Source organism: Schistocerca gregaria, chromosome 5 (assembly GCF_023897955.1).
Source record: "Schistocerca gregaria isolate iqSchGreg1 chromosome 5, iqSchGreg1.2, whole genome shotgun sequence".
Taxonomy (NCBI): Eukaryota; Metazoa; Arthropoda; class Insecta; order Orthoptera; family Acrididae; genus Schistocerca; species Schistocerca gregaria.
The window spans coordinates 263,583,862-263,600,601 of NC_064924.1; the positions used below are offsets into that span (position 1 = coordinate 263,583,862).

The following is a 16,740-nucleotide window of genomic DNA, read 5'->3' on the forward strand; positions in this document are numbered from 1 at the left end:
TAGGCCATGTGTTTCTTCATCCCCTACCAAATAATTTAGTTGACCTGAAAAGTTGGATCTACACTGCTGTCGCACAAGTTATGCCCAATTTTCTGTAATGAGTATGGGAAGAAACTGATTACTAGTGGGATGTTTGCCACATCACAAGTAGTAGTCACAGTGAACCAAAATGACAACTGACACTTTTATGTGAAACTTGAAGTTGTTTGCTACAAAATGACAAATCTACTGATTCTGTAAGTTATCTCAATAAGTTTCTTTAACATTCAAAATTTTTAAAGTCCTTTTTGACTCACATTGTATAATGAGAGAATGGAAATGTCTGGAATTCGCTATGTCCTTGCTATCCTGTCCAAAATGTTCAGGAAATTACTACAGGAAATTTGTCTCTGAATAGCCTTCAAAACACAGAAATTATGGTAACTGATCCATCACTTATTAAATAATCACAATGGAAGAGCAGGGAATTAAAAATGTAGGTAAATTTACATATTTAAGAGAAATCCTAACTTAAATCTATGTGCGGTAACAGAATAAACAAACTAACTAAAGTACAGTACATCACCAAGAATAAACACAACAAAAAAGGTTGCTCAGTAGACACAAAATTAAAACACTACAAAACAGTTACACAAATAAAACAGCATGCAAATGAAACCATTTTCAAAACAGCTAGCACTACAGAAATCTACAGAGTACTCAAGGTAGAAAGAAGAAAAATCAGAACATACATAAAAAAAAATACCAAAGAAACTAGCTTCTACTGAAACAGTGTACAAGGAAATGTAAGCAGTAATCTTAGTCCCAAAGAAAAGTTTTCCATTTCTGAAATATTCTGTAATAACAATTGTTGAAGAAAAAGTCAATGGACTGATAAATGTAGTGTGTGTAGTTACCAGCATTTTGTTTGTAAGCTGAGCTAATGCTCTTCTTCCAGTCACTTGCACTTTGTAGTTTGTGTAAATCATTGGGTACAAGTGTAGATAACATGTCACTGCAAATGAAGATGGTATAAATTAATGTCATCCCATACCGATTAAACTATATTGCTTAATTCCTGCTACATATTTCATGCTACTTACGGAATGAATTGAAGTTGTAGTGTATTGTCACCAAATTTAGCTCTGTATATGAGAGCAGCAAGCTTAATTGTGTCAGCCTTGGAACATTTGTGATAACCTGCAAAACAAAAAATTGACATTAAAGCATTCTTTATCATTATATGTCTACAAATTTTGGAAATAAAATCACTGTTCTTTAAATATACAATATCCTTAGTGGAATAACTTTGTGAGGTAGGGAGGTGAGGTCTGCAATGGGGACCACTCAACCTTGAGAGGCCAAATGAGGGGCTACTTGAATAAAGGAGTGGTATCATCAGCTTCATATAATGGCAACAATGGCTGGAAGAACTGGTGTCACATTGATCACATGTCCCACGATCATAGATCATTCCTTCTATTGTCTTGTAGGCAGCAGTCCACAAATTCGAACATCCTTGAGTGGTGTTTATATTTCACATTTCTCTCATTAGTAGTAACCCGCAATTTGTTTAATAGTTACATTCCTGACTAAAGGCATTTGTCAGCAATTTTATGGAGAAAAAATCACTTATAGAATTCACAATCTAAATTTGAAATGTGAATTTCCAAAATTAATATCAATTCTACATCGTAAAGAAGTACTTAACTGGCAAAATGAGAATAACAAAAGCACAGAAAACCAACAAACATTTGTTAAACCAGAAACATGAAGAAACCTCAGATAACTTCTTCATCAAAAGAACATAATACACTGGTAATAGCAAAAACATAAAGATAATCCAAAAACAGGAAACACCAAAGAGAAGCAATGATTTTTTTATGGTTAGCTCCAGGGCATATCCTGCAGCAGCATCTGGATCAAGCATCATCAAGGAGTCAGCAGCATGTATGATTAAGCCAGCTACAAGTAGCAGAAGGACCCACAATGAAAATTCACAAACAGATATATAATTGCAGAACAAGTCAGTCCGAAAATCATGTAAGAATGAATCACTTTTAGTTGTGCATTTAAATATCATGCCTTTAAAAAATAAAACTGATGATATGAGTATTCTTTTAGGAAAGAACAAAAACATCATATTATATGTTTATGATTGTTGGTTAAGTGAAGGTCAGTTGGATTTGTGTGTACCACCTGGCTTTAATTTAGTCACAAGCTTTTATACAAAAACACAACAGCGTGGTGGAGCTTTAATATACATTAGTAGTTACCTATATTTGCAGTATAGTGTCTTTAACCTTGCTGATTAACACATAGGAAATGTGCTTGAAGCAGCTGCAATGCTACTTTCAACACTAAAACTTATTATCGTATCGGCATACCATACTCCAGACAGTGACAGGGAATTATTTTCACAGGTCTTAGAAAATTGATCTTACACTTTGCAAATTTAAGCAAATACAGAATATTAATCTTTGGAGATATAAACTTTGGTTTGAGGCTATAGACATCAAAACATTTTTATCTACAGAAAATGTTAATATCCCATGATCTGTATTGTGTTAATAACAATCCAACAAGGCAGTCATCCTGTCTTGATAATGTCATCACCAATGTTGAAAAAGCCCTGTATGAGTTGGGTTGTTCAGTACTTACTTTCTTTCAGACCATGAAAGTACACAGTGAAAATAAAAAATTAATAAACTTATATCTGACTGCCGCAAAGCAAAGCATATTAGGCTATTGGATGATGAAAATATTGACAACTACATGACACAGTTGCAGAGTATTAGATGAATTGACATCCTACTTGAAAGTGAGAACATTGTGAAAGCATTTACAGTTTTTATCAATGTACTCACAGACTCTTTTAAGAGCTGTTGCCCTAAGGTTCTGAAAATAAATATGTTAACAGCCCAAAAAGATGACTCTACATCCAAGTGGTTCACACACACTCTCCAGAGGCTTAGAACATTAGTTACAATTTATTGTGATAAATATAAAAATTATGATGCCGACAAAGCTAGTTACATTAAGTTAAAGAGCAAATACACATCAGAAATCAGGTTGGCAATGTGTAAAGCAAACAACAATTACTTTAGTAAGTCCCACAACAAGTTTTAAGCTGCTTGGCATGTTTTAAAGACTGAACTGGGGAGAAGCAAGAATTATAAGTGACGACTTAATGTCAGTATTGCGCACCATATGACTAAATGTCTATTTTGTTAATGTTTGTGACATAAGTTCCTCTACTGCAACTGAGTCAAATAATAAATATGAACATAATCTAAATGATGCTATCTCTTTTCTACAACAATCTGAATACATTTCTTCTACATGTGAATAGAAAGAGGTTCATTTAAGTGATATCATGAAATCAATTGCAAGAAATTTATGGTTTATCTAATTTTGTAATTAAAAAATAGGAGACAATAATTGTTGACCAATTTCTCTAATACCCACTCTATTGAAAGAAGATCCAACTCCAAATCCAAAAGCATCTATCTGCCAAGAACATTCTCAGTAATTCTCAATATGGATTCTGACCAGGCTTATCAACTGTGAAAACAGTGGAAAATATTATTTCTTCCAGTTTGCCTGTGTTTCAATCCACACTTTCTGTAACTGTCATACTTGTTGGCCCAAATAAAGCTTTTCACTCTGTCAGCCACAGAATTCTATTAAAAAAGCTCTTCCCTTATGATTTCAAAGACAAAGTGCTGTCTCTGATTACATCTTATCTGAGTGAGAGAAGACAAATTTTACCCATTAACAAAAACAACTCAGACACTATGGGTGTCACACAAGATGACCCACAATGTTCTGTACTCGGATACATCTTCTTCTTCTTCTTCTTCTTCTTCTTCTTCTTCTTCTTCTCTCTCTCTCTCTCTCTCTCTCTCTCTCTCTCTCTCTCTCTCTCTCTCTCTTTCCCCCCCCCCTCCCCCACATGTGTACTGTATAACACACACTGTTTCTCCTTGTCATTCTACATGATGCATTTATATTGAATGACTACTGATTGTGTCCAGTAAAAACCATATATTTTTTCAACATGTTAAAAATGTAGAACTTCTTATACAGTTATACAACATATGTAAAATGATGACATCAGTTGCACGGGGAATACTTAAAGATGGATCAATAAATCAAATCAATACATCAATCAATAATTGTCATAAATTACAAGAAAATATAGATAGAAGTTAGAGAAGAATTCAAGGAAGGAAAAAGGAGCAAGAGAAGATGTGTAAGAGAACAGTAAAGGGCAACTGAAAAAAATGGAAACTAAGACCATATGAGCAGAAAATGCTAAGTAAATGCCATGTAGTACATTCCTTTCTTAAAAGTTTAAAACACTGATTTTAGAAAGGAGATCAGTTTAATGTGAGCTATGAAATGAGTACCTAATTCTACACTGGTATGTGGCACAAGTTGTCAACATGGAATATTGTATTGGATATTAGTGCAACAGAGTTTGTAAGTTTATAAAAAGCAAAAATTTGCTTCAGAAATTGTAAAATTACAAGCACACAGAATTTCTGGCCAGTATTTATCTTCAGAAGGCAAAATTCCACGCACTGCTACAGATAAACTTATTTAAACATAGAAAAATGAATGCCTAGTATGTGGAACTGTTAGTTCCTTCCTCAGGGGCAAAAGAGTAGTAACATTCTCACGCACTGGAAAGCCCCAGCATATAATTTTAGTCAATGAGCAGTAACAATAAAAGAATACTTATTTATTTTACTATAAGAAAGACCAAATTATTTTTCATGAATAATTCTGGTTTATTGTATAAAAAGATAATCATATCATAGATGTTTAGAGAGAGGACTGTTGCACATTCCAGGTTTTTAAATAATTAACAACAAAATTCCCTTGTGTAACGAATACATTTATGATAGCTCTTTTTCTAGATCTTCAACATATGCAGGTAATATTAAAGACTGTATGCAACAGAAGAGCCAAATTGGGCATGGTCCAGCTGCTTTGCGCTTCTACCACAACCATTCACATAATGTGATTTTGTATAGGTCTCTGTGGCAATGCCTCAGACTTGACGCAGCTCTATAGATGAATTCAGTATTAGCAGCAGTCTTTTGTGCTTTGGAGTTGAAAATGAACAGCAGCACTGTCAGCTATCAAGGTTCTTCTTTCATCATCTGAAGTACAGAGCTTCCTCAAAAAGAATGGCACATGATACCTTATTGTTCATTCAAAATAACTGTAGCATGCAATTTTTTGTGTGTACATGTCAGTATCACTGGGTAATATTTGCATTTCAAATGCAAAACAGCTCCATTCACTTGATAAGCATTCAGTATGCACATTTTAGTTTAAATTTATGTCTACATTTTCTCATAGAAATTATGGTCTGTTCCAACCTTTCCCTAATCTATCCTTCTTCTTTCCATGAACAGGAAACTAAGAGTTCTGAAAGTTACCTATTTTTACATTTATGTGTCTGTGTTACTTGTAATTTCCATCCTAGTCCTAAGTATAGACCAGAATTTATATGTGGCTAATCATACTGACAGTCCTACCAAGAGGAACAACTTGTAAATTAAAATGTGTAGACTCATGAGTCACTTTGTCTTTCATTGTATTTATTTTGGCAGAATGCAACTGTATAGTTTGGAACCACACAGTGCTTGGACCATATGCTATGAGAAACCCACTCACTTTGAGGAGAGCCACTGGAGATGCTTTTAGAGATAACAAAGGATGTGACAAGTATAACTCTGGAAGTGGCATGAATGATGAAAGATGATGAAGGAAAGGGTAGGGAGAGAAGGAAAGAAACATATTCTTCATCTATGAAGTCTGATCAGAAACTAGGATTACAAGACCAATATTCTTGGAGTGCATTAATTCTGATACACATGCTTGGCAACTGTGTAGAGTTTCAGCCACTTACCACCTACAGCACTAGTTATAGGTAATCACAAATGGTCAATCATTTGGAAAACTGGTCTTGTGAAGAAACCTGCTCAGTTATTCCATTTCTATGGGTGAAAAAAATTTAACACAGCAGGAATTCATTGGCCACTAGTAGAGATTTACAGAGTGACTGTAATGTCTCATCAATATGTCACAAAATGGTGTCAAACGTCTGCAGCCTGTAGAGAAAACATCAGTGATGAGTGCTGCAGCAGCTGACCAGACATGACATCAATAGAATGAACGCAGCTGTTATGGAGGAGCTGATTCAGGACAACAAGAGGAGCACCTGGGAGGCCGATGATTCACTTCAGATGAGAAGGTGAAATACTTCATGATAACATAGCTGGACATGCAGGGACAGAGTTTTTACCAGAATGGTATATTCAAACTCATCCCATGAAGTGACAAATGCCTAAACCAGCTATGGAGACTATGCCAAAAAATAATCTAATGCATGTACTATCAGTTGGCTACACTGATTGTATTGTGATGTCCGGAATTAAAAAAAATAGGTGAAGGGAAGTGGTTCTATTTTTACTGGAATGAACTTATTGATGGACATCACAAAAATTTATTTTACCTATAATTTTTTTTTTTACTCATCGAAGAAGACAACACAACACATATAAAAGAAATCATCACACTAATATTATCCACAGAATGATCGTTTCACAAGACACTTTCTAACTCGACTGATTCTTAAGACTGAACAAGACTCGACTGACTCTACTCTCTCTCTGGACCACAGCCTCTTCACGTCCCTCTGGACCAGAGATTTCAACTGTGATTATCACGCCGATTATTTAATTATATTAAAAATAAAGATTCCAAGACTTACCAAGCGGGAAAGCGCCGGCAGACAGGCACATGAACAAAACACACAAACACACACACAGAATTACTAGCTTTCGCAACCGATGGTTGCTTCTTCAGGAAGGAGAGGGAAAGACGAAAGGATGTGGGTTTTAAGGGAGAGGGTAAGGAGTCATTCCAATCCCGGGAGCGGAAAGACTTCCCTTAGGGGAATCTTTCCGCTCCCGGGATTGGAATGACTCCTTACCCTCTCCCTTAAAACCCACATCCTTTCGTCTTTCCCTCTCCTTCCTGAAGAAGCAACCATCGGTTGCGAAAGCTAGTAATTCTGTGTGTGTGTTTGTGTGTTTTGTTCATGTGCCTGTCTGCCGGCGCTTTCCCGCTTGGTAAGTCTTGGAATCTTTATTTTTAATATATTTTTCCCATGTGGAAGTTTCTTTCTGTTTTATTTACATCGTCGATTATTTAATTAATCGTACAGCCGCTGGGCGCGCGCTTGGCACGTCATTTAAATGGGGTTAAACGCACACCGCGAGAGGCGTGGGCTAGCGGTGTCTTACAGGTATCGCCACAGTATGAAAAAAATGTATATATTTCACTGCAGGCTTTGTAACCTTAGTTTCAGTTCACCCATCATTGTTTTAGAGAACAAGTACATAGTTATAACAAAAGAATGTATTCTACACCACATGTTAGTGTGAAACCAATAAACACTTGTAAATTTACCACTTTTATACTCTGCTAAGAAAGCACATTACTATTGAACCAGAATATTGCGAAAAAAAATTCACTTATTATTGTGACACTAATAAATTTATTCAAGAGAAGGAAGGGATATCATGTGAAAATAATATTTTTGTCTAACACATAATTTATTTAAAAGATACTAGCAAGTAATAAAAGCAGAGTTAGTGCTTGTAACGGTCATGTGGTGTTATTATTATTATTATTATGATTATTATTATTATTCCTTCATTTCCAGTGTCCTTTATCCAGCCAATGCCAGGCCAAGACTAGTATGGTACTTCTTCAAAATCATGGAGAATCAACCACACCCACATTTAGGCTATTATTATAATCTGGTCACGAATCCCAAAGGCATTTTAAAGATACTGCCAGCCAGCCTCCCCTCCCTTCCCCTCCTCTCCCCTCTAAAGAGGAATCTATATATCCCTTCTGTATGCATCTAATGTGACTGCATGGTCAAGTGACATTGTTTTCCAAGTTGTTTGCACATTGTGTATCTCATGTGAGAAACAGCCCAGTATTTACCGAGATGGATGTGAAAAATGCCTAAAAACCACATTCAGGCTTGCCAGCAAAACCTGACACCACTGTTAATGTTTGGGGCGAGTTCAATCTGAGGCCAGAGTGCCTCCTTACGTCCTGGTAGCAGGTGCTTTAACTTACTCAGCTATCCAGGTAGGTACTTTTATTATTATTGTGTAATTTTGACCAACTTGGATCACCTCAAGCCTTATCACAATGAGCTTAGAAATTTGCTTTCTTCTGCAGCCTGAATTTTCTTTTTTCTTAAGCATGCTCCTCAGTCCAGGAACTACTTCTTCTGGTCATAATCTTAATTCAGACGAGATCTCTGTCAAGCTTATCTTCAAGTTTGATGCCTTGTTCTTAGAGGCCTCCTTTGCTGCTTACAAACCTATGTATCTTGATTTTGAACTTTGTAGCAAAAATCACAAAGACTTTTTAACATTCTGTTGCTCATTCATTTGAAGTGGGTATAAGAATTTGTTTGTCCTTTGTGCAGTTTCTGTTATATTCTCCCTTTTGTAGTAACTTATTTTTCAAATCACTTTTGTTGGATTTTCTGGTAATTGGGTTTTAGAGTTGGTTTTACAATTGCTTCACAAATCTTTGTGTTTCCAATAATAATGTACATGTTTGTCACATGTTGTAATGGTGTAATTTTAATTATGGACAGTGGTCTCAAAAATATATGTAAGCTCAATTATACAGTGATTCTTTTACTAGATTGCTTTAGGTCATAATTGTTTCTATTAAATTTAACAACAAAATGACATCATCATCAAAGGCTAGGCAATCTGCTTTGTTCTCTTCAGGTTTGGTCTCAAGTCACATTTTGTGCATTAACTGCTGTCTCCAGATCTTTTCAAGAAACATATAAAAAGCACAGAAGAAAAGTTGTCACATGGTCTGACAACTGCTGTAACCTCAAAGTGACAGACATGTACTATAGGTGACAGACATGTATTATAAAGGCATGTGCATGAAGGTAATTTTAAGCAATTGGAACTTTTGTCCTGTTGAGTATCTTTTCCTAAAGCCATATTGGTATTTGTCTATTTGGTGCTTTATTTTGGTTTCGAAGCAAGAGAATTCTGTGTGCAAATTGTAGGAAGTAGAGCCTCCTGTAATTGATAACACTTTTCATGGTCTTTATTGAGCAATGAATGGCTAAATACAGTCTTCCAGAATTCACATAATTTCCTTGTTCTAAAATTCTTCTGTTAGCTTTTTTTACCTCCAATTAGTTTCACAGGGCTTATTCCAAATTTCTGTGACTTCTGAATGTAGCAAAGGTGCCTTATTTTCAACTGAATAATGTGGCAATTTCATCTTTGTAAGGTCAGTTGGACTGCAACTCCTCAGTGTGGATTTTTCAATCTTGGGCAGTTAGAAGGTTCTTAAATTAATCAATATGATTCTTATAATTTTCTTCATTTGACATTTACTGTGTATCATCTTTTACTGGCTGCACCATAACCAGGGTTATAGGCCCTGAGTTTCTTTTTGAATCACCTATAAAACTTTCTTGCTTCATTCTTCATTACATTTTTTCCCCTTATTGATTCCAAAAATTCATTTCATAGAAATCATTTTGAGTTCTAATTAATTTAGCTGTTTGAGCTCATCAGATTTTGAAAGTTCAATACTGAATGTAGTTTAATCTCTTCTTAGTAGGGTTTCTTCTTGAGAGTTATTTATAGATGTCATTTTTATTATAGATATCATTCCATCCAACATGTTCCTTATTTCTTTTGATTTTTTTTAAGTTCCTTGGTAGCCTCATTAAGCATTTGTTTTTGTTATTAAAACCATAATCTAGCTCTTTCATGAAACTATGCAATTCTTAGCTTCAGTTTGTTAACGTGATCTGTTCAGAAGTGTTACTGGTATTTTTAGGGACGAGATGAAACTTTTTGTGGGTATGCAGTGCTCCAAGTCCACATTTATGTATTTTATGGTGTTTAACATTCATGACTTCAAAGCTTTTTTACTCAAAATCACAACATGCTATTTGAAACTCTACAGTTGTTTGGACAATGGATTGTCATGTAACCTACTGTATAGCTTTTAGACAACTACAATTTATCTTTTTTCTATTCACTAAAGAGATACTACAAAGTAGTTAGGCAATAACTTTTTATTTTTAACCTCAAACACCTTGAACTGAAAAATCTAAGTCAGTGCAAAGAATAGTAATAAAAATTAAAGAAGACTGTCCATGTGCTCATCACCACAGAATATTGCTGCATTTCACTGTGCATTCATAGATATTCTTCTGGTGACTCCCACACAGCCTCTCCCTCCTGCTGTAGAGCGTAGCTCCAGGAATGTAGGGGGGCATTTATATTTCACCTGACATCCAGCTCTCATCTGTGCTGAAGGCATTGCTTGAACTTCCTCAGCTTCCAGTGTTGGCAGTGATGGTACCACATCCACTTGTGGTACCAAGACAGTGTCATCCATGTCCAGTAACATGAAAAATGAAAAGTGTTCAGTATGTAAGGTCTCTTTAGTTGGTGACATATGTGCATGTTTGATCTGTTCCATACATACTACTTGGCTCCTCCCATTTTGATCTATATGCATGATATATTCGTCCGATGAGTGCACTCTGTATGGCCCAAAATATGAGGGCTTCAGCAGTCACTTTGCAGCATCTATCCATAGCATCACACATGTACATGACATTGTGCATGAATGTAATTACTGCCCCATGTCTTGAGACATCGGATGGGCAAATTCTGGCAATATGCACGCGCACCGTTTGCAGCACACATGGCAATTCAGTGTGTCATGCCCCAGTTTGATCACTGAAGAATTCTGCAGGTAATCATAATAGTTCAACATAAACCAATTCTGTAGTGGATGCCGCTAAATATGCTTTTAATGCAGTACGAAGGCCCAACAAAATCAGTGGCAAACCTGACAACCAAGATTGTGCATGGCACTTTAACATTGCTTTTAACATCCTATGCCAGTGTTCCACCATTCCATTGCTTGTTGGGTGATATGCCATGGTATGATGATGGTGGAAACTGCAGATGTTGGCCAATTCTGAGAACAACATCGATTTGAACTGAAGCAGTTTGTCTGTGGTGAAATGCAAAGGGCAGTTGAAATGTGAATTCCACTACAAAAGAAATAGCTGTGCCACCGTTTCTGGGGAAATGTCCAATAATGGAACTACCTATGCCCATCTGGTGAAGCAGTCCACTACAGTGAGGAGGTAACGGTATCTTTTCGATGGCAACAGAGGTCTTATGATGTCCAGGTGCACATGTGTGAAAAGTTGTTTCGTAAGTGGGAAGTCTCCTACCACTTTATGCACATGTCATCCAACCTTGGCCTCTGACACTTTAAGCATGTTTTTGTCCAACTACGGCACTCCTTATTTATATTGGGCCACACAAATCTGTCCATTATCAGCTTAATGCTGGCATTTATTCCCAGGTGAGCAAGCCCATTGATGCTGTCAAATAATTGTCATAGCAGTTTCTCAGGTGCAAAAGGGTATCAGTTTTCCCTGTGATAAGTCACATCAGACTTAGAAATAATTCACCAGCAGATCATATTTGCCACAGACATAACCCAGATGTACTATTGCAATGGAATTCGGCAAGTTGTTGGTCTGTCTCTTGTGCAGCACTGACTCCTTGTAGTCAATAGCCTGAGAGATTGATTCCAACTGAGACAGGAAATCAGCCACAACATTCTCTGCTCCTTTTATTTGCTGCAGTCTGTCATGAATTGGGCACTAGATTCGAGTTCTCTAAATTGTCGCAGTGAGCAGCCATCCTTGTCCCTACTGAAGATGAAAGTAACCGGCTTGTGATCTGTGAAAACCGTGAATGCTCTGGCTTCCACTTGTGGCCTTAAGCCAAGCTTTGTAAATTGCCAGCAATTCCCTATCATAAGCACTCCATTTAACTTGTGATAACATAAACACACAAGAGAAGAAACCCAAGGGCTGCCAGTGGCCTTTGACATGCTGGTGTAGAGTTGCGCCAATCGCTTGCTGGCTAGCATCCACAAAAATTGTCAGTCACACCTAGGAACCTGGTGTGCCAACATAATTGCCTGACATGGACACACCTTGTTCTTATCAAGTGCCATCAGCATCTCAGGTGTCAACTGCTGACATCGTTTGCCCACTGTGGCCTTGCCAACTAATGCTGAAGTCCAAGGTGCCTGGATGGCAGCTGCATTAGGCAGATGTTGCCTATAGAAATTAACTGCTCCAATAACTGGTGTAGCTAGTGATAATCAATAGGGTGAGCCATCTCTTTGATAAGGGCAAGTTTATCTTGCAGTGGGCTGATACCAGCTTCTGTCACTGAGTAGCCCAAGAATGCCACCTGACATCATCGAAGCAGTTTGATTCATTGACCAAAATGCCATATGCATCAATGTATCGGTAAACAGTCTTTAGATGCAGTTCATGAAATTTCTTGGCTGCTGAAAAGACCAGGACATTGTCCAGGTATGTGAAGCAGTACGGTAAAGCTCTTAGTACTTCATCAACAAACTGCCATCAAGTTTGTGGCACAGTTTTCAAACCAAACAGCATACAGAGATATTCGAATAAGCCAAATGGCTGTCTTTGGTATATCAGCAGATGTGATTGGTATTTGGTGATATGTTCTCCAGCAATTAATGACACTAAAAATGATCGTGCTCCCAGTGCATGCATAAAACCCCTAATACGTTGTATTGGATAATGACTGGGAATGATACCGGTATCGAGTGCCTGGCAGCCTCCACATGGTCTCCAAGTCTTGTCTTTCTTTTTTACTAGATGAAGTGGCAACGACCATGGACTGTCAGATCTATGGATGACTCCTGAGCATAATTGTTCTTCGAATTCTACCTTCACTGTGGCAAAATTATCAGAAGGTAACTAGTATGGCTGCTGAGACACTGATTGACCGGGTGTGGTCTTGATCTAATGGACTGTATTGTGCTTAACTGCCTGTGCACACAGCACAGATTTGCAGTTTGCTACATCTGGCATCACCCTCTGTCTGTTATCAAATGTAGGCAGAGAACTTCATCCTAGGGTGCCTTTGATGCACTGCATAGCCCAGTGGATGCTCGACAAACCAATAACTACTTCAACTGCGTAATGAAACAAGAAATCCACACCCAGTATTGTGTCTGACACAACAGCAATCATGAAAGTCCATGGTAAATGTTCTTGGAAAGCAAGTTTTACATCTATCTGAGATTCAAGTTTTACATCTATCTGATATTTTCCATAAGTCATTATTGAAGTCTGGTTCACTGGCTAAATGGCTCTGAGCTCTATGGGACTTAACATCTATGGTCATCAATCCCCTAGAACTTAGAACTACTTAAACCTAACTAACCTAAGGACATCACACAACACCCAGCCATCACGAGGCGGAGAAAATCCCTGACCCCGCCGGGAATCGAACCCTGGAGTCTGGTTCACTGCTGTGAGTTTTGAGATGGAGGAAGCTTCACATCGGAACTTCTATTAGGCAGAGCACTGATGTCTGAACCTAAGTCGATTAGATAAGTGCAGCCAGATTTAACATCCCCGACATAAAGTCAATGGGACATTGAGGGTAAATGAAAAAAGGAAAACTCACCATTAGTTGCCCATCCACCATTAGTTGCCCATCATCACTCTCACCTCACAGTGTTAAGTACTGGTGCTCAAACTCACAACTGGGGGCTCCTATCACCAGTTGCTGTCACCATTTAAGTGAGAGTAGGGTGGTGTGCACCATGTCGCCTGGTTTCCAAAGCGACAGTAGTTCCAGCAGATAGACATGTTGCCATCTCCTTGCTCTTGTTATATGTGCCTGCCTTGCCTCTGAGCATTGTCAATATCTGTTGCTGCAAGCTGTCAATGTGATTTCCTATCTCATCCAGTTATTGATGTTATAGTATCACTGCAGCTTCCTGAAGGTCTGTACTGTCGCATCTGAATGTCACAGATGACTGTACCATGAACCTAATGTGATATTGACCTTGTTAGCTACTAGAGCAATGGTGAAACATCACATGCCTTGGAAAGAGCCACAGCCACTCCAACTGCCACTGGCAACTGTGCGTACCAAACATGTCGCAGTATCATATCTGTCAACTTAGTGTCATTGACTAAGGTTCGCAGGTGCTACCAAAATTACAAAGGTGACTTATCTCCTATCTTCACGCCTCGTAGTGCTTGTTGGATACATTGTTCCATTGGTTGATGTAGCCTCTCAAGGATTAACTGTTTAAAATGCATATACTTCTACCTGGTATGCAGGTGGAGTATTATATCTGCACTGATCGTTGCTGTTTTATTATCAAGCACACTAACAGCAATCATAAATTTAGTATCTTTGTTTACAGTGCCATGGTGCTGGAAAGTCAGATCAAGCATTGTAAGCCATAATTCAGGTTTATCAAGCATGAACTGTGTGTGGGTGTCTGTTCATCTTGCTATTGTTATCCGCCAAATGGCTGTTCCTTGATGCAGTAGAAAAGTTCAACACAAAGTTTTCCTGGTTTTCAATGTTGTGTCATAAATCTTTGATGTGCTTCAACAAAGTGTCGTGCCAATCCATAGTAATCTGTGTGATGCGTGGATGAGGTGACTCTGCAGTAGACAATACTGAATGGTGCTACATTTGTTCGTCTACAACAGAATTCAATATACAGGGCCACCACTTTGGCCAACTACAGCTTATCTTTGTCCACTAAAGAGATTCAATGAAGTATTCAGGCAACAACTTTTTATTTTTAAGCTCAAACAATATGAACTGAAAAATCTTTGTCAAAACAAAGAATAATAATAAAAATCAAAGAAGAAATAAGATAGTCCATGCACTCGTTGCCACAGAATAATACTGCACTTCACTGCGCATTCACAGATATTCTTCTGGTGACTCTCACAAGTTCATGGTGAAAACCCATTGACATAAAATGCATGCTGTGATTTTTGAAAAGGGAAACCAGTCTCCACCATTACAACTGCTTCTTTTTTAAGCAGGATAACTTCTGATGATTTTCCAGTAATTCTTCTTTCACAATGAAGCAACTTCAATAAATTTACTGTTTACAGTTTCCATTGTAAAAAGTAACAAAATTTCTTAAATGATGTAATCATATATGCAATACAAACATTTTTTTAAAAAAAAAATGTTAAATAACTCAACTAAAAATGTGTACTGTACCTCTAAGATATTTTGGTATCTCCTGAGGATAATGAAATATTGTGTCAGCATATTTGTCTTTGCCAGGCACAACATTTATCCAGAGCTTCCTCATGTAAAATATCTGATACTGAAATTGAACGGCACTCTCTGCAACAAAATCAGAAGTCTGATGATAACCAAACTGTATAATGTTATAATACTCACTCTCAAAGTCATTAGGGACAGGTCTTTATCACTTACTGTGTGATATCTTGATATTAACCTTACAGACTAGTTCACACAAAAGCTTACTCAACATAGAAAATATTATGTTCTACTAATACATCAAATATTAAATATATTCATGTCTACTGTAATAGGCTGATTTGGTATCTAATTCAATACAATTAAGTCAAGAATGCCTTGACTTAATGAAATTCAAAATTTACTTACAAGAAGTCATTTTTTGTATGTTGGGTGTTGTTTTATTTTGAAATGAATCAGCAAATCAAGCTGTAGCATACTAAAGTTTTGTTATGCTTATAGCAAGTTATGATCCACCCAGCAGTCTGGGACAAATATCATCTGATGATGTTCCTAATAAGGTGCAGGCACAACTGTCACAAATGTAAAAGCCACAAGCAAATTGAAAAAAGGTGCAATTTTAGTTGGACTGGCATTCGGCTGTAGTATAAGCAATTGCTGCTGAGTTTGTTTGAGTTTGAAAAGCAAATAATGAAATCTTTATAGTCTCTGGAGGCTAGTCTGTCATCATAAGGATACAAAAATCAGGCACAGAAACATGCCTCACACCATAGCTATTGGTAATGCCCGTAAAACTAAAATACTCATAATGTAAATACCAGCCATCAAAGTCTACATCGTATGATCAATTGGGAACATCATTATGCAAATGACAGGCAACAAGAAAATACAAGACTTAAAGATGTAAACATGAATAAAAATATTTCCAGAATGAAATTTTCGCTCTTGCAATGGAGTGTGTGCTGATTTTGAACTTCCTAACAGATTAAAAATGTGTGCCGGACCAAGACTTGAACTCAGGACTTTTACCTTTCGTGGGCAAGTGCTCTACCAACTGAACTAGCCAAGCATGACTCACGACCCATCCTCACAGCTTCAGTTCTGCCAGTACCTCATCTCTTACCTTCCAAACTTCACAGAAGCTCTCCTGCAAACCTTGCAGAACTAGTATTCCTGGAAGAAAGGATACTGCAGAGACATTGCTCAACTACAGCATAGGGGAAGTTTCAAGAATAAATTTTTCACTCTGCTGCAGAGTGTGCACTGATATGAAAGTAGGAGATGAGGTACTGACAGAATTCAATCTGTGAGGATGGGTTTCGAGTTGTCCTTGGGTAGCTCAGTCAGTAGAGCACTTGCCCACGAAATGCAAAAGACCCAAGTTCGAGCCTTGATCCGTCACACAGTTTTAATCTGCCATGAAGTTTCATGAATAAAAAACTTTTAATACGTAATTCAAAGAATATGGTAAACTATGTGAATGAATATTTTAGCATTAACTATTAAACTGCAGAACAACTCATAGAAACACATT

The 16,740-nt window shown here is 37.3% G+C and overlaps 1 protein-coding gene across 1 annotated transcript in view; it reads right to left on the reverse strand.

Moving 5' to 3' along the window:
* Positions 1 to 16,740, reverse strand: part of LOC126272544 (myosin-VIIa-like) — a 332,006-nt gene that overhangs the window by 20,700 nt on the left and 294,566 nt on the right. Inside the window, exons 35-37 of the mRNA XM_049975462.1 lie at positions 15,201 to 15,329; positions 1,083 to 1,179; positions 897 to 994 (exon numbers count right to left, since the gene is read on the reverse strand). Of these exons, the coding sequence (XP_049831419.1) occupies positions 897 to 994; positions 1,083 to 1,179; positions 15,201 to 15,329 (324 nt within the window). The remainder of the gene's footprint in view (positions 1 to 896; positions 995 to 1,082; positions 1,180 to 15,200; positions 15,330 to 16,740) is intronic.